This window comes from Equus quagga, chromosome 4, assembly GCF_021613505.1.
Source record: "Equus quagga isolate Etosha38 chromosome 4, UCLA_HA_Equagga_1.0, whole genome shotgun sequence".
Taxonomy (NCBI): domain Eukaryota; kingdom Metazoa; phylum Chordata; class Mammalia; order Perissodactyla; family Equidae; genus Equus; species Equus quagga.
This window is the reverse complement of record NC_060270.1, coordinates 79,271,811-79,290,182: the sequence shown is the minus strand read 5'-3', so window position 1 is coordinate 79,290,182 and position 18,372 is coordinate 79,271,811. Positions and strand designations below refer to the sequence as shown.

The following is an 18,372-nucleotide window of genomic DNA, read 5'->3' as shown; positions in this document are numbered from 1 at the left end:
TATCTATCTATCTATCTATCTATCTATCTATCTATCTATCTATCTATCATATTGAATAAAGTGATCAGGTTACCTTCCATAATAAAACACTAAGTAAACCCTATGTTAAAAAGTGCTCAAATATAGAATGTTTAAAAAGGAATAGACATTTTCCCCAAATAGTGGGGAAGAAAAAAATAATAACATATGCTCCATGTTGTTGTTTTGCTCAACTTTTTTTTTAGGGAGATTGGAGTAATAAGAAGAGTGCTGAGTGGGTAGAGTCCTAGAAAGAAACAGGAGGAGTGAGAAAGAGATGGAATAATGAACTAAATAATGTGAAAATAATGAGATGAGTGTAGTTTAGCAAAAATTAGATCAGTGCAAATTACATGCCAACACTCAACTCTTGATCTTCTGGGCTAACGGATGGGAAAAGAAATATGAAAGAATCTAAAGCAAGAGGGTAATTTTGAAAAATTATGTTTGATTTTAGCATACATGCCAGAAGTACATGAACCACAGATGTTCATCACCCCTCCCAGGACCACGTTCATTTTCAGCAGCTCAAGTGGGATGACCATAAAAGAAGTAAGTAAAACAAGGCTACCCTGGTGTTGCCCTGTTCAACCTCCACAGCCAGCTTTACACACTCTACTCAGTATTTTAAATTAAAAGAGCTTCTGGTAAAAATAAATTACAGACTGCAAGTTTTCTTCAGAATGGCTAAGTTCTCATTCAGTCTGAAACCTGTGTTCCCATAGTTTTGCCTTTCTATCTATTTCCCATCCTCCAATTCTAAACAAGCCTTATGGATGGACTTCTAGACTCAGCCCAAGTTCCAACTTCTGTGAAGATCTGCTCAACAGTTTGAGTCCAAGTGAATTTTTCTTGTTGAAACTTCTGTGACACTCATGTGGAATTGCTTAGTAATTATTCCACGAACATGTGTCTTGCTTCCTTAATTGGACTATAAGCTCCTGGGGGTTATGGAATATGTACATCATTTATTTTGTGGAATCTAAAGCATTCCCTGCTCAGTTCTGGGCTAATGGAAGGTGTTAAAAGTGACTAGAAATAGGTTATTGGGCCCTGTTCATATGCACTTGCTCAAAGTGGAAACCTACCTGAGCCCTCTAGGATGAATCTGGTTTTGATTTCTCCATATAAATCATTAATGACATTTTGCTTTTTATTTCTGCTATTAATTTAAAAAGCCCTGAGAAAATCATTTTTTATTTACACATGAATTAATATACTGTTTTTCAGAATGAAAACACGAGTCATTTTTCTTATGAATAATTTAGAATATTTGGGGATATTCTATTTCTGGATAAAATAGTTCAAAATAGCATTTTACTAAAGCATGTGTGATATGTATTTAAAAACAAAAACAAAATAGCTTCTGGAAATGTTGCTTTTGGAGTAAATTCGGTCATTCAAATAGTTTTCTCTCAAGACCCAAAAATGCTAGGGCGTTGCCAGCCTTGAGTTTGTCCTGAAAAAGAAAAGAAAAGGTTTTATTTTAAAGCATTATTAAATGGTTGTTTTTTGGTCCTTTATTGAGTGTCTTTATCAGGCTTTAAAAAATCAATTCCCTAATGTGAGAAACAAAATATTAGCAGGTTAAACAATGAATCTCTTCACCCAGGTTTTGCCCCACTGTCTGAAAACTAAGTTTGCAATTTGGTTGTAGGAGAAAAGGAGGAGAATTATAAGGGGGAGAGCCCTCTTAGGAAAATGCTCTTCTTTGGAAATGTCTACAGGACCCTCCAATGGGTTTTCAGGACTATTTGGAGGCAAATTCAGAGAAAAGGTACAGTGTAGGTCTGTGGGACAAGAGAGCTGGAAATAGTGCCCAGATGTCATCCAGCCATCCCCCAGCTTCTAGTCATATGTGTTGTCCTTTCACATGGCCCTGAATAAAAGTTAAGCTCTTCTGAAGCAAGAAAAGTGATATATAGATGAAGAGTCTCCGAATATTGTACAAATATGTACATTTATAAATTTCACATGAGAAAAGGACTGCCAAATTTTTCTTCACCTTCTCCCCAGCTACAGACTAGACCAGCTCCACAGAAAGAACTTCTGTGATTTGAAGGTAACTTTGTGATACCCTAAATGATATATGTCCGGTTTGCTAAGGGCAGGCACGTAGCTGAGGATGGAAGGAAACATGTATGGGGTTGTGTACCATCCATACCATTAATGTGTATCTGCATATCATGACCACTTCAGGGTTCTTGCACAGCCATGAAGAGTGGATTTGAGGCAGGGATCTCTTACTCAGGGTTCTTCCTTGATCCACACTTGGCCCATCCTCCTCTAATGGAAGATTTCAGAAGTGACTATTGCTGCGCTGAGAAACCATTTGCTTTACTTTTAAAAATAGGTTGGTACCAAGTACCCTTTGAAGGAGATACACTTTGGTGTCTTGGGTGGAGATCTGATCCTGGAGTCAGGAGATTTGGGTTGGGCATATGTGCTGTATAATCCAAGAGTTGTATCACCTTTGGCGAATCACTCAACTTCCAGGTCTTGTTTTCCTCCTCTGCATCTACATCGTGGACTGCATCTGCCTGTCTACTTCTCAGTATTGTGTTCATCAAATGGATTTGTTTACTTAATTTAAAAATTTTTTTAGTGAAATTTACCTTCACATGGTTCAAAATTCAAAAGGTATAAAATAGACACTTCCTTCCACTACTGCCACCCAACCACTACTTTTTCTTCCCAGAGTTATCAGTTTCTTGTCTGTGCTTCCAGAGATATTTTATGCATATATAAGCAAATGCTGATATTTAGGTATATAGATTTTTTGTTCACAAATGGATAGTATACTATACATAAATGGAAGTATCTGCATTGTTTTGCACCTTGATTTTTTAATTTAAAATATCTTTGAAATTGATTTTTAATATGCTTTATTGCTGTATAGATTCCATTGTATGGATATATTATTATTTATTTAAGTATTCCCCTGTAGGTTGTTTTCAGTCTTTTTATCACAAACAATGTTACAATGAATAACCTTGTACAGAATATCATGTGAATTTGTGACAGTATAAAATTTTTATGCAAGGTTTTTTGAAAACTTGAAAGTGATAAGCACATAAAATTAAATAATAAAAAACACATAAAATAGTAATTATTTTTCCATTAAAGTCTTAGTCATACTTGGATATGGATACTTAGAGTAATGTGGTTTCAGTTTAATTTTGGATAACTTTATAGAAAGTTTTTCATTTTCAACCCTTGTTGTAAAAAGTAAAAAAAATCTTAGTACAGCTTCATACTTTAAAAAGTAAATATTTAACAATTCAACACTTTTAGTGCCTTAAGGTGGTGAAGTGCCAAAGGGGATGCTTTCTGTGTAAAGCAGTCTGAGCTTTCCCAGTTAATAACTTGCAATTAGTATGTATCAGAATGGACTCTTCTTGGCATCTGTTAAGGTGTTTCAAGCCTACCGAGATTTGATGAGCTCTATCCTTAATGATTAAAGCAGAGAATTAGAGTCCAAGGGAACTTTTGGATTCTAGTTTAGAAGAAAGCCAAGAATTATACAAAAGGATTACGACAAAGACTTAGGTAAGATTTGTTAAGAGTTTATATATCCCCATATTTTCATTTTTGTCCATCTCTAATCCGATAATGGTTGGTAGTGAAGCCCTCAGGAAGAATTATTTTGTTGGGATTTGGGGGTGGGATGGCAAGGGGATGAGAAAAGAGAGGGAATCTGAGGACATTGTATTAAGATGTCCTTAAACTCATCTTGGTTCAGGAGCCTGGCAGTAGAATAGGCAATGGCAGCCATTATGGCACATTTACTGACCCTAAAAGTCAAATTCCGCAAGAAAAAAGTCAGTTACTGAAGGTTCTGGCTCCTTGAGTCCTTGTTAATCAAGACTTCAGTCTCAGTGTTCAAATAACTAGAATCATTACAACTTTCAGACTGGTAGATTTGTATCAGGACTATTAAAGGAAGAATTTAGACATTTTTCTTATTTATCTAACATGCAAACATAAATATGTGATGATATGCTTCTTTACAGTTTTCTTTCTAGGCTTTATGTATTTAGTTGTACTAGGTTGACTTTCAGCTTTCTTACTTTCCTTTGCCCTTAAATAATTTTCTATTTCTGGAAATTGAGTAAGAGTTCAAGGAGTATTAAGTGTAATGGTTCCCCTGTTCTTTGTTCTCAAGGATCAAAGTGCTCTGAAACCAAACACAATTAGAGCAGGAAAACTCAGGGAGAAAACCATGAAGAAAAAGGCATATACCTTTGTTTCAGCATCAAATTCTTCTATGGACTCTATCAGTTTCCCAGGTTCCAGCTCACCTAGTGGAAAGGGGTAATCGGTTCCCAAAATGACTTTATCCTGAAAAAAAGTTTCTTTTTAATCAGCAATTTTATAGAACATCAAACAACCTCCTGTAAATGTAATTACATTTACCTATTACAAGCACGCCTGTGGTAAAATAACAGATTTCCTCCTGATTAATAGAACAAACTGATCTAAAATTTAAAAGATTTAACAGATTAAAAACCTATTCTGACATTTTCTCCAGTAGGTGTCACTATTAGGTCTCTTAAAGTTGCAAATCAACCCTCCTCCTCCCTTCTTTTCTTTAGATAACTGAAATACAGATTATGCAAATACAACACACAGGGCATTTACTAAATAAAACACATTAATGTCTTCAGATGAAATTAAGGATTACATATTTCTTAGAATGATACATTGCATAATTTTTGAAAACATACTAAGGTTGAGAAGGAAAAAATAGAGAACAACTGGATGAAAAAAGTAAAAAAACAAAAACAAAGCAAAAAACTCAACCCCCCAAACAATTCTCATTTCTATAAACTGGATTTTTATCTGTTTTTTTGAAAGATGTAGCTTTAAATATCCATTTTACACTTTGTATGATAAAGCACACAGGTGTGTCCATCTACAAACATGTAAAGCAATGTGTCAGGCAATGTGCTAGAATCTAGATTATCTTGGTCCATCAAACAGAGATGGTCCCTGTCCTCAGAGAACTCATGATCTAGTGAGAAAGAGAGTCATTAAATCCATAATGGCAGTCTATCAATATAAAAGAAGAAAAACACATTGTCTACCAGAAATTTTACTTCTAGAAACGTATCCCGCTTATACACATATAATGGAAATATATACAAGGAAATTAATTGCAACATTATTTGTAGCAGCAAAAGACTAGCAAACTAAGTTATAGGATATCCAAAAATAAAAAGGAATGAGGAATGCTTACATAAGCTGAAATGGAATAATCACCAAGTTATATTGTAAAGAGGAATGATCTTGAAGTTATATTGTAAAGAGGAAAAAAACGTCCAGGACAATGTGTCTGCTATGTTCATATTTCTGTTTAACAAGGGACCTGTAGACATAGAAATATGTGTTTGTATGTATCCAATCTATTTCAGGAATGGTACCCAAGAAACAAGTAACATCAGTTACCTTTGGGAAAGGAGACTACGATTAAGGGATGTGGGCGATCTCCCTTCTTTTTTTTTGGAGATAGAATTCAAATACCATAAAGTTTACCCTTTAAAAGTGTACAGTTCAATGGGTTTTAGTATATTCATGAATTCGTGTAATCATTTACACAATCTATTTCCAAAACATTTTTATCACCCCAAAAAGTAACCCCCATACCCATTAGTAGGCACTCCCCGTTCCCTCCTTCCTCTAGCCCCTGGAAGACACTAATTTACCCTCTGGAATCGTGTAGTATGTCACCTTCTTTCATTTAGTATACTGTTTTCAAGGTTCGTCCATCTTGTAGCCTGAATCAGTACTTCATTCCTTTTTAGTCTGAATAATGTTCCCTTATATAGATATATCACATTTTTAAATCTATTCATCAGATGATGGACATTTGGTTGTTTCTAATATTTGGCTATAATGATAATGCTCCTCTGAACATTTGTGTACAAGGTTTTATGTGCTCATATGTCTTCATTTCTACTGAGTATACACCTAGGAGTGGAATTGCTAGGTCATACGGTAAGTCCATTCAACATTTTGAAGAACTTTTTCCGTGGTGGCTACAGCACTCTACATTCCCATTAGCAATGTGTGAATGTTCCAATTTCTCCAAACCCTCAACAACACTTGTTATTGTCCATATTTTTTATTATACCCATCATAGTAGGTGTAAAGTAGTATCTCACTATGGTTTTGATTTGCATTTCTCTAATGACTATGTTGAGCGTCTTTTCATGTGCTCATTGGCCATTTGTATGTCTTTGGAAAATTATCTATTCAGATCCTTTGTGTCTATTCAAGGGCATGTGTTTTCTTTTTATAATTGTAAGAGTTCCTTATATTTTCTGAATACTAGAGATTTATCAGATATATGATTTACAAATATTTTCTTCATTCTTTGGGTTATCTTTTCACTTTATTGATAGCATATTTTGAAACACAAAAGTTTTAAATTTTGAGGAAGTCTAATTTATCTATTCTTTTCCTTTGGTTGCTTGTACTTTTGGTGTCATATTTAAGAAATTATTGCCTGATCCAAGGTCACAAAGGTTACAACGTGTTTTCTTTGAGAGTTTGTAATTTTAGCTCTTCCATTTAAGTCTTTGATTCATTTTGCACTAATTTTTGTGTATGGTGTAAAGGAGTCCAACTTTATTTTTTTGCATATGGATATCCTGTTGTCCCAATACAATGTGTTGAAAGGACTATTCTTTCCTCATTGAATCGTATTGGCACCTTTCTTCAAAATCAGTTGATCTTTATTACTGTCCCTATGCCAGTACCACACAGTTTTGATTACTGTATCTATGTAGAAAGTTTTGAAATTGGAAGTGTGAATCCTCCAACTTCGTTGTTCTTTTTCAAGATTGTTCTGGCTATTCTGGGTCCCCTGAATTTCCATATGAATTTTAGGGTCAACTTGTCAATTCCTGCAAAAAAAAGAAAAAGGCACCTGGATTTTTGATAGACATTGCATTGAATCTGTAGATCAATGTGGAGAGTATTGCCATTCAACAATATTAAGTTTTCCATAAACAAGATGTCTTTTCATTTATTTAGGTCTTCTTTAATTTGGTAGTTTATTGTTTATGTCTTGCACTTCTTTAGTTGAATTTATTCCTAAGTATTTTATTCTTTTGGATGTTATTATAAATGGAACTGTTTCTCCAATTTCATTTATGGATTATTCATTGCTAATCTATAGTAAAACAATTAACACAATATAGTAATACAATTAATTTTTGTATATTTATCTTGTATCCTACAATCTTGCAGAATGTGTTTATTAGCCTTGACAGTTTGTTTGTACATTCTTTAGAATTTTCTATATACAAGGTCATGTCATCTGCAAATAATTTTGCTTCTTCCTTTCCAATATGAATGCCTCTTAATTATTTTTCTTTCCTAATTTGCCCTGGCTAGAATCTCCAGTACAATGTTAAATAGAAGTGAGAAGAGCAGAACCTTTCAGTCTTTCACCATTAAGCATGATGTTAGTTGTGGGTTTTTCATAGGTGCCCTTCATCAGGTTAACAAAATTCCCTTCCACTAGTTGTTGAGTGTTTTTATCATGAAAGGCTGTTAGATCTTGTTGAATGCTTTTTCTGCATCCGTTGAGATGATCATGTAGTTTTTGCCCTTTATTCTATTAATATGGTGTATTATATTGATTGATTTTTATATGTTGAAACAACCTTGCATTCATGGGATAAATCCAAACTGGTCGTGGTGTATAATTCTTTTTATATGTTGCTGGATTCAGTTTAATAGATATTGTTGGGCAAATTTACAGTTATATTCATAAGGGATATTGGTCTGTAGTTTTCTGGTGATTACTTTGGTTTTGGTATCAAGGTAATGCTGGCCTCATAGAATAAGTTAGAAAGTGTTGCCTTCTTTTGTATTTTTTCAAAGAGTTTGTGAAGGATTGGTTGTAATTCTTTTTAAAAATTTTGGTAGAATTCACCAGTGAAGCCATCTGGTCCTGGGCTTACCATTGTGGGAAATTTTTAAATTACTAACTCAGTCTCTTTACTTGTTACAGGTCCCTTCAGATGTCCTATTTCTTGTGGAGTCAGTTTCTGTAGTCTTTCTGGGAATTTCATTTCACTTAAGTAATCTAATTTGTTAGCAATTGCTCATAGTTTTTCCTTATAATTCTTTTTATTTCTGTAAGGTCTGTAGTAATACCCTCCTTTTTCATTTCCAATTTTAGTAACTTGAATCTTCTCTTTTTTTTCTTGGCCAGTCTAGTTAAAGGTTTACCAATTTTGTTGATCTTCTCAAAGAACTAAGTTTTGGGTTTGTTAATTTTCCCTGTTGTTTTTCCATTTTATATTTCTTTTATATCTGCTCTAATATTTATTATTTCCTTCCTTATGCTTGCTTTGGGTTTAGTTTTCTCTAGTTTCTTAAGGTGGAAGGCTAGGCTATTGATTTGAGATCTTTATTCTTTTCAATATAGGCATTTTACTGCCATAAATTTCCCAGTAAGTACTGCTTTGCTGCTTCCCATGGTTTTTGGAATGTTGTGTTTTGTATTGTATTTGTCTTAAATATTTTCTAATTTCCCTTGTGATTTCTTCTCTGTGTAATGTCATTTCATTTCAGCCTGAAGGACACCCTTTAGTATTTCTTGTATGGCAAATCTACTAGTGATGAATTCTCTGGGTTTTTGTTTATTTGAGAATGTCTCCATTTCTCCTCATTTTTTGAGGATGTTTTTGCTGGATATAGAGTTCTTGATCACTTTTTTTCTTTCAGTGCTTTAAATATGTCTTCCACTGTCTTCTGACCTTTGTGGTTTCTGCTGAGGGCTAAGGATAGAGCTATAGGGAACATCAACACTGGGGGTGGAGTGGTTGTGAAAATGGAGGACAGAAGGAGGCAGAGAGCTCCCAAGAAGATGCAGAAAAAGGTGGCATTAGAAAAAATGCAATGAGAGATATTTGAAGAATAAAATTTTCAATAACTAATGCCTTAGAAGAACATGAAAAAGCTAAGGACTAAAGAGTGTCTATTGGATTTGGCAATCTTATTAAGTGTGCTTTCAGTGGAGTGATGCAGAGAAAATAAGATGTATTGAATGAAAAAGTAAATGGATGGTGAAATAATAGCAAGTATCTCATATCTCTTAGCTTGGATGCCTTTAATACATATAATAGTTTTGGTAAATTGTTTTTTCAAGAAATTTTTTCATTTATTATAATTTATAAAATTTAGTGGCATAAACTTATAATATTCTCTTGGTATCCTTTTAATGACTGTATGATCTGTAGTTATAGCCCACCTTTATCCCTGAGATTAGTAATTTGTGTTTTCTCTCTATTTTCGCTTGCTCAATCTTCCTAGGAGTTTATCTATGTTACTAATCTCTTCAAAAAACCAACTTTTGATTTATTAATTCTTTTTATTGTTTGTCTTGTTTCTATTCTTTGATTTTTGCTCTTAGCTTTATCATTTCCTTTTGTAAGCTCAATCTGAGTTTAATTTTCTGCCCTTCTAGTTTCTTAAAGTTGAATCATAAGTCATTAATTTTTCACCTTTCTTCTTTTCCAGTGTAAGCATTTAAACCTCTACATTTTCTTCTATGCATTACCAGGGCTGCATTTCACAAATTTTCATATGTTGTATTTTCATTATCATCCATTTAAAATATTTTCTTCTTTTTGGGATTTTTTTCTCTGTTCCATGGATTATTTATAAGTATGTGGTTTAATATCCAAATATTTTATTATTGTTATTTTTAAATTATATCTGCTGGTCATAGAACATATTCTGTAAGACTTCAGCCTTTTGAAAGTATTGAGACTTGATTTAAGACCTAGCATATAGTCTAGTTTGGTAAAGGTCCCATATGTACTTAAAAAGAATATATACTTGCAGTTTTTGTGAGTGATGTTCTGTAAATATCGATTAAGTCAAAGTAGTTAATAGTGCTATTTTGATATTCAATATCCTTACTGATAGTTTTTTCTCAATCACTGAGAGATGGGTATTAAAATCTTCAACCATGTTTATGAATTTGTCTATTTTTCCCTTTAATGATGCCAGTTTTTGTTTCAAGAATTTTGAAGCTCTTTTATTAGCACATACTTGTTTGTGATTATTGTGTCTTACTGATGAATTGACCTTTTTATCAAAACAAAATACCCTCTTTAACTCTAGTTATACTCCTCTGCTCATCTGTTAAGTGAAAAATGGTATCTCAGTATAGTTTTAATTTTTATTTTTCTTATGCATGAGGTTGACTAGATCTTTTGCCAGTTTATGTAGTGTTATTGTTTGTTTTCTTACCTATTTTTAGAAACTCTTTACGTATTAGAGATTTAACTCTTCTATGATTTCTGTTACAAATATTTTCTCAGTTTGTCATTTGACTTACTTTGCTTATAATATTTTATTGCCTTGCAAAATTTTTTTAACAACCAAATTTATTAATATTTTCCTTACAATTTCTAGATTTTGAGTTATCATTAGAAAAGTTTTCTCTACTTCCAAGATGTAGATGAATTTCCCTATATTTTCTTCTAAATACGCTTGTAATCTTGTCTGTCTTCCCCTCTAAAATATGAATTATTCCCATTGTGGGGACCTGAAATTGGCCACCCCAAGATATGTCTCTTTGGCATCAGGATTATTTGAGGCTCATTGCTTTTGCTAAACTGGGACAGGCAAGGAGGCTCTGAGGAATGGAACTTGCCCTTTGTTAGGACACGTTTACATTTGTAAGGTAAATCTCTATCTGTAAAAGGTGCCTCCCTCTCTGTACCAGGAAGAAGAAAGGCGATGACCTTCTCTCTGAAAACTCTTAATCAATACCAAAGGCAAGGACTTAAAATCTGCATTTTATTGTGCTTGTCTGGTAACCTCCTGTAACTGACTTCCCTCCCCCTCCCAACTTCGGCATTTTTTAAGGATTGAGCATCTTTCTTTAGGCTAGGAACTGATTGCTGAGCTCACCTGTGACCGCCCAGCTCCAGACAATTGACTTGCCTCCGGCTACGCCCTCTGAGACAGCAGACCACTACCTGCTGTGTCCATCAAGCGCTGTGCTGACAGGGCAATCTTGTGACTATTGTGGGAGGGACATTTCAATCACATGTGAAACACCCTGTTTGGGGGTATATAACCACTGTGTGCACCCCACTTCTTCGGTGCCCCTTTCTTCCTTCGGGAAGAAAGGCCCCGGGCCATGGTCCTCATAAAGCTTTGTTTAATTTTCTCTTGCTATTCTGTCTCACGTGAATTTAATTCGTCTCCGGCCAGACGAACCCCCATTTGGGAAGAGGAAATGTCTTCCTCCCCTACACCATATAGCACCAATCATGTTGTTAGAGCTTAAAAATATTTCATGAATGAGTGAATGACAGTTTTTAGTCCTAAGGACTGTTTTTAAACTGTATTATACAGAGAATTCTTGGAGGCTAGAGGGAAGGGGAACAGCGTAAATGGAATATGAAGGGAGAGAGAAGAGGGGAGGAAGGGAGGCCTGCTAGACAAAACTTCCTTACTCACCCCACTCCATAATTAGAACAACTCTACCTTTCTCTGTTTTACTTGTTAACACATTATTATAAGACTTCGTTTGACCATAGGTTTTTATGTATTAAAAACAAAGTTTGAAAACACTGAACTAGAATGTTTCTAAGGTTCCTTGTGACTCTAAAGTCTAGATTCTTACTGACTCTAACCCAATGTTTCTCAACTCTACTTGTATATTAATATCACCTAGGGAGACTTAAAAAAGTACCCACCCCAGACCCTACCCCAAATCAATTAAATCATTGTATCTGGGGGTGGGCCTATTTTTCTAAAAGAGCCCCAGGTGATTCTAATGTACAACTGGGGTTGAGAACCACTGAACTAACCCATGTTCTTGGCCTCAATTAACCTATGTTATATTCGTCTGAATTAATAAGGCATAGATATGGGACCAAAAATATGAGACATTTGGAAAAAACTCAACCTTGAGCAATTAATTAGACTTACACCATAACTGAGTTTAGGATTTTAATGTGTCCACCATAATAGTGTCTTTTTTCAGCTGAAGATGTTAAGTAGCAATTCTGATTATGTTTGTATAACATTTTTGCCACAGTTAATTGGGAATTGTATCTTGGGTATTAATTGGGTAATTTCACAAGTTCTAATGCCTAATGCATGATTATTTGATAGAGGATGAAACCAAACCTCTTTTTCCTTCTGGTGAAGGAAAATTGCCCAAGCCAGAAGCCTGGGAGTCATGTTGGACTCCTCCTGCTCCCTCACTCCAAAATCTCATGGATCACTAAGGCCTTTGGATTCTACCTCTATATCATTTTTTGCACCCATCACTTCCCCTCCACTTCCCCAGTTCTTCCCTTAACTCAGGCTCTTACCACCTCTTAGCTCAGCCAAGGGTGACTTCTGTACTGAAGTGCCCTAAATGTACTTTTATTAATAGCACTTATTACATTGCTATGAGATAATCTCTTATAATAATAATAACAATAACAATATCTAACATTTATTGATTGCTTACTATGTGCAGGATGCTGTTCTAAGCCATTTACTCATTTATTCTGTCATTAACTCATTTAATCCTCATAAGCTTCCTATGAGATCAGTCTTGTTATTATTGTCATTCAACAGATGAGGAAACAGAGATGATAACTAACTTGCCTAGGGTTGCATGGCTAGTGTGCTGTGGAGCCAGGCTTTTGTCCACATCTCCTCTACTCAGCTAAGAACTGTGACAGAAACTGTGTCTCTAGCTCTGAGCAAAATTCCTGGTATAGAGTGGATGTTTATTGCATTAAACTGGGCCACTACTATAGTCTTCTAATTGATCTCCCTGATTCCAGTCGCATTCATTTTAATTAATACCTAACTGGAGAGAATGCTGTTTTAAAAATACAGATCTGATCATGCTACATCCCTACTTAAAATCCTTCAATAATTTCCCATTGTCTAGAAGGTAAAGCCCAAATTCCTTAGCATGGCATAGGTCGCCCCCCCCACAAATGTGAGAAAGAAAGTCGTCTTAAACCTGAGCTGGGCAGAACTTTGTGGTCTGATACGACTAGCTGTTCTTCTTGGGGAATAATTACCATTCCTGATAAAATACTTGAGCAATTTTTAATACAATTTAGTAAGCTTAGGAACCCTTCCTATAAAACCCACTCAATTGGGGGCCGGCCTCGTGGTGTAGTGGTTAAGTTCACGCACTCCACTTCAGTGGCCTAGGGTTCGTCAGTTCAGATCCTGGGCACGGACCTACACACCGCTCATCAAGGTATGCTGTGGTGGCATCCCACATAGAAGACCTAGAAGGACTTACAACTATGTACTGGGGCTTTGGGGAGGAAAAAAAAGGAGGAAGATTGGCAACAGATGTTAGCTCAAGGTTAATCTTCCTCACCAAAAACAAAACAAAACAAAACATACCTTTAAAAAAACCCCACTCAGTTGATTGTTAGCCTTGACACTAGTCTGCCCTTTAACCAATAATGTAAAAAGGCTACTTGTCCTTTTTTTTTTTGAGAATCATTACAACATCCAATTTATTTCAAGTAGATTAGAACATTATGCACTTAATCCAATCATCAAAGAATAAATAGATGATAACTATTAAACTTTCTTGATACATCTTTTTTGTATCTCTATTTTACTTTATTATTTTTTTCATGTGCATCATAATATATTTTGAATTCTGTGTAGATTACATCATGTTCACCACCCACAGACTAATTATAATCCATCACCACACGAGTGTACCTAATTACCCCTTTCATCCTCCTCCCTCCCCTCTTCCCTTCTGGTAACCACCAATCCAATCTCTGCGGCTATGGCTATGTGTTTGTTTGTTGTTTTTATCTTCTACTTATGTATGAGATCATATGGTATTTGACTTTCTTCCTCTGACTTATTTCACTTAGCATAATACCCTCAAGGTCCATCCACATTGTCACAAATGGCTGGATTTCATCATTTCTTATGGCTGAGTAGTATTCCATTGTGTATATATACTGCATCTTCTTTATGCATTCATCCCTTGATGGGCACCTAGGCTGCTTCCAAGTCTTGGCTATTGTGATTAATGCTGCAATGAACATAGGGGTGCATGTATCTTTATGCATTTGTGTTTTCAAGTTCTTTGGATAAATACCCAGCAGTGGAATAGCTGGATCATATGGTAGATTTATTCTTAATTTTCTGAGGAAACTCCATACTGCTTTCCATAGTGGCTGCACCAGTTTGCACTCGCACCAGCAGTGTACGAGGGTTCCCTTCTCTCCACATCACCTCCAACACTTGTTGTTTCCTGTCTTTTCATTATAGCCATTCTGACCGGAGTGAGGTGATATCTCATTGTAGTTTGTTTTGCGTTTCTCTGATAGCCAATAATGTTGAGCATCTTTTCATGTGCCTGTTGGCCATCTTCTTTGGAGAAATCTCTGTTCAGATCTTTTGCCCATTTTTTAATTGGGTTGTTGGTTTTTTGTTGAGCTGTATGAGTTCTTTGTATATTTTGTATATTAACCCCTTATCTGATATAGTTTGCAAAAATCTTCTCTCAATTGTTAGGTTGTCTTTTCGTTTTGTTGATGGTTTCCTTTGCTGTGCAGAAGCTTTTTACTTTGATGTAGTCCCATCTGTTCATTTTTTCTTTTGTTTCCCTTGCCTGGTCAGACATGGCACTTGAAAATATGCTGCTAAGACTGATGTCAAAGAGTGTACTGCTTATGTTTTCTTCTAGAAGTTTCATGGTTTCAGGTCTTACATTCAAGCCTTTAATCCATTTTGAGTTGATTTTTGTGCATGGTGTAAGATAATGGTCTGCTTTCATTCCTTTGCATGTGGCTGTCCAGTTTTCCCAAAACCATTTATTGAAGAGACCCTCCTTTCTCCACTGTATGCTCATGGCTCCCTTGTCAAAAATTAGCTGTCCATAAAAGTGTAGGTTTATTTCTGGGCTCTCAATTCCATTCCATTGATCTGTGTGTCTGTTTTTCTGCCAGTACCGTGCTGTTTTGGTTACTATGGCTTTGTAGTATATTTTGAAATCAGGGAGTGTGATACCTCTAGCTTTGTTCTTTTTTCTCAGGATTGCTTTGCTTATTTGGGGTCTCTTGCTGTTCCATATAAATTTTAGGGTTCTTTGTTCTATTTCTGTAAAAAATGTTGTTGGAACTTTGATAGGGATTGTGTTGGATCTATAGTTTGCTTTAGGAAGTATGGACAGTTCAATGACGTTAATTCTTCCAATCCAAGAGCACAGAATATCTTTCCATTTCTTTGTGTCTTCTTCAATTTCTTTCAACAATGTTTTATAGTTTTTGGTGTACAGATCTTTCACCTCTTTGGTTAAGTTTATTCCTAGTTATTTTATTCTTTTTGTTGCAATTGTTAAATGGGATTGTATTCTTAATTTCTCTTGCTGTTACTTCTTTGTTAGTGTACAGAAACACAACTGATTTTTGTACGTTGATTTTGTATACTGTGACTTGACTGTATTCATTTATCATTTCTAAAAGTTTTTTAGTGGATTCCTTAGGATTTTCTATATATAAAATCATGTCATCTACAAACAGTGACAGTTTTACTTCTCTTCCAATTTGGATCTCTTTTATTTCCTATTCTTGCCTGATTGCTCTGGTTAGGACTTCCAATACTATGTTAAATAAGAGTGGTGACAGTGGGCATCCTTGTCTGGTTCCTGTTCTTAGAGGGATATCTTTCAGTTTTTCTCCATTGAGAATGATATTAGCTGTGGGTTCATCATATATGGCCTTTATTATGTTGAGGTATTTTCCTTCTATACCCATTTTACTTAGAGTTTTTATCATAAATGGATGCTGTATCTTGTAAAATACTTTCTCGGCATCTATTGAGATGATCATGTGATTTTTATTCTTCATTTTGTTAATGTGGTGTGTTATGTTGATTGATTTGCAAATGTTGAAACATCCCTGCATCCCTGGAATAAAACTCACTTGATCATGATGTGTGACTTTTTAAATATATTGTTGCTTTTGATTTGCTAGTATTTTGTTGAGGATTTTTGCATGGATGTTCATCAGTGATATTGGCCTATAATGTTCCTTTTTTGTGTTGTCCTTGTCTGGTTTTGGTATCAGGATAATGTAGGCTTCGTAGAATGAGTTAGGACGCCTCTCCTCCTCTTCAATTTTTTGGAACAGTCTGAGAAGGATAGGTATTAAGTCTTCTTTGAATGTTTGGTAGAATTCACCAGGGAAGCTGTCTGGTCCTGGACTTTTATTTTTGGGGAGGTTTTTGATTACTGTTGCGATCTCCTTACTTGTGATCCATCTGTTCAAATTCTCTACTTCTTCTTGATCCAGTTTTGGAAGGTTGTATGATTCTAAGAATTTATCCATTTCTTCTAGATTATCCAATTTGTTGGCATATAGCTTTTCATAGTATTCTCTTATAATCTTTTGTATTTCTGAGGAGTCTGTTGTAATTTCTCCTCTTTCACTTCTGATTTTATTTATTTGAGCCTTTTCTCTTTTTTTTCTTGGTGAGTCTAGCTATCGGTTTGTCAATTTTGTTTATCTTTTCAAAGAACCAGCTCTTGGTTTCATTAATTTTTTTCTATTGATGTTTAGTCTCTATTTCATTTATCTCTGCTCTTATTTTTATTATTTCCTTCCTTCTGCTGATTTTGGACTTTGTTCTTCTCTTTCCAGTTCCTTTAGGTGCACTGTTAGATAGTTTATTTGGGATTTTTCTTGTTTGTTGAAGTAGGCCTGAATTGCTATAAACTTCCCTCTTAGAACAGCTTTTGCTGTATCCCATAGATTTTAGCATGTCATATTTTCATTTTCATTTGTCTCCAGCTGATTTTTGATTTCTCCTTTGAAATTTCTTCATTGACCCAATTATTGTTCAGTACCGTTTTGTTTAACCTCCACATTTTTATGGCTTTTCTTATTTTCTTCCTATTGTTGATTTCTACTTTCATACCTTTGTGGTCTGATAAGATGTTTGGTATTATTTTCATCTTCTTAAATTTATTGAGACTTGCTTTGTGGCCTAATGTGTGATCAATCCTGGAGAATGTTCCACGTGCATTTGAAAAGAATGTGTATTCTGTGGTTTTTGGGTGGAATGACTAAGTCCATTCTGGTCTAAAGTGTTGTTTAAGGCCAGTGTTTCCTTATTGATCTTCTGTTTGGATGATTTATCCATTGGTGTAAGTGGAGTGTTAAAGTACCCCACTATTATTGTGTTACTGTCTATTTCTCCTTATATGTCTGTTAATAATTGCTTTATATATTTAGGTGCTCCTATGTTGGGTGCATAGATGTTTACAAGTGTTATATCCTCTTGTTGGATTGTTCCCTTTATCATTACGTAGTGTGCTTCTTTGTCTCTTGGTACAGTTTTTGTTTTAAAGTCTATTTTGTCTGGTATAAGTATTGCTACCCCAGCTTTCTTTTCTTTGCCATTTGCATGGAGTATATTTTCCATTCTTTCACTTTAAGTTTATGAGTGTCTTTAGGTCTGAAGTGTGTCTCCTGTATGCAGCATATATATGGGTCTTGTTTTTTTTATCCAATTGGCCACCCTCTGCCTTTTGATTACAGCATTTAGTCCATTGACATTTAAAGTAGCTATTGACAAATATGTATTTATTGCCATCTTGTTCTTTCTTTTTTCTAGGTGTTTTAGCAGCTCTTCTCTGTTCCTTTCTTCTTCTCTTGCTCTCTTCTCTTGTGGTTTGATGGTTTTCTTTAGTAATATGTTTGATTTATTTCCTCTTACTTGTTTTTTATTGTAAGTTTCTGGTTTGTGATTACCATAAGGTTCCTATATAATATTCTATGTATATAACAGTCTGTATTGAGTTGATAGTCTCTTTAGCTTGACTTCTTTCTAATAGCTCTACTCTTTTCCTCCCCTCCTCCCACATTTTATGTTTTTGAAATCGTATCTAATCTCATGTTTTGTATGTGTCTATCCATTACCCTTTTATCATTAAAATAGGTAATTTTAGTACTTTTGCTTTTTAACTTTCATGTTATCTTCATAGGTCGTTGATCTCCTACCTTTACTATATTTTTGCCTTTACCAGTGATTTTATTGCCTGTTTTTTTTTTTTGGTTTTAAAAAAATAATAATCTTATCCCTCTTTGAGGTCTTCTCTTTCCCACTTAAATAAGTCCCTTCAGCATTTATTGTAGAACTGGTTTCTTGGTGATAAACTGTAATTTTTGCTTGTCTGGGAAGCTTTTTATCTCTCCTTCCATTCTGAATGATAACCTTGCTGGATAGAGTATTCTTGGCTGTAGGTTTTTTCCTTTCAGCACTTTAAGTTTGTCATGCCATTCTCTTCTACCTTGTAGGGTTTTGGCTGAGAAGTCCACC

At 34.9% G+C, this 18,372-nt stretch overlaps 1 protein-coding gene across 3 annotated transcripts in view; it reads right to left on the bottom strand.

The window, feature by feature from the left end:
• Positions 1-496: 496 nt before the first annotated feature.
• The window catches only part of ACMSD (aminocarboxymuconate semialdehyde decarboxylase), a 70,059-nt gene continuing 52,183 nt past the window's right edge, over positions 497-18,372 (bottom strand). Inside the window, exons 9-10 of one of the 3 annotated variants that reach the window (XM_046659649.1) lie at positions 4,261-4,359; positions 497-1,477 (exon numbers count right to left, since the gene is read on the bottom strand). In XM_046659649.1, coding sequence (XP_046515605.1) covers positions 1,415-1,477; positions 4,261-4,359 — 162 coding nt within the window. In that variant the 3' untranslated portion in view covers positions 497-1,414. The remainder of the gene's footprint in view (positions 1,478-4,260; positions 4,360-18,372) is intronic. The other 2 variants (XM_046659650.1, XM_046659648.1) reach the window with 2 other exon arrangements.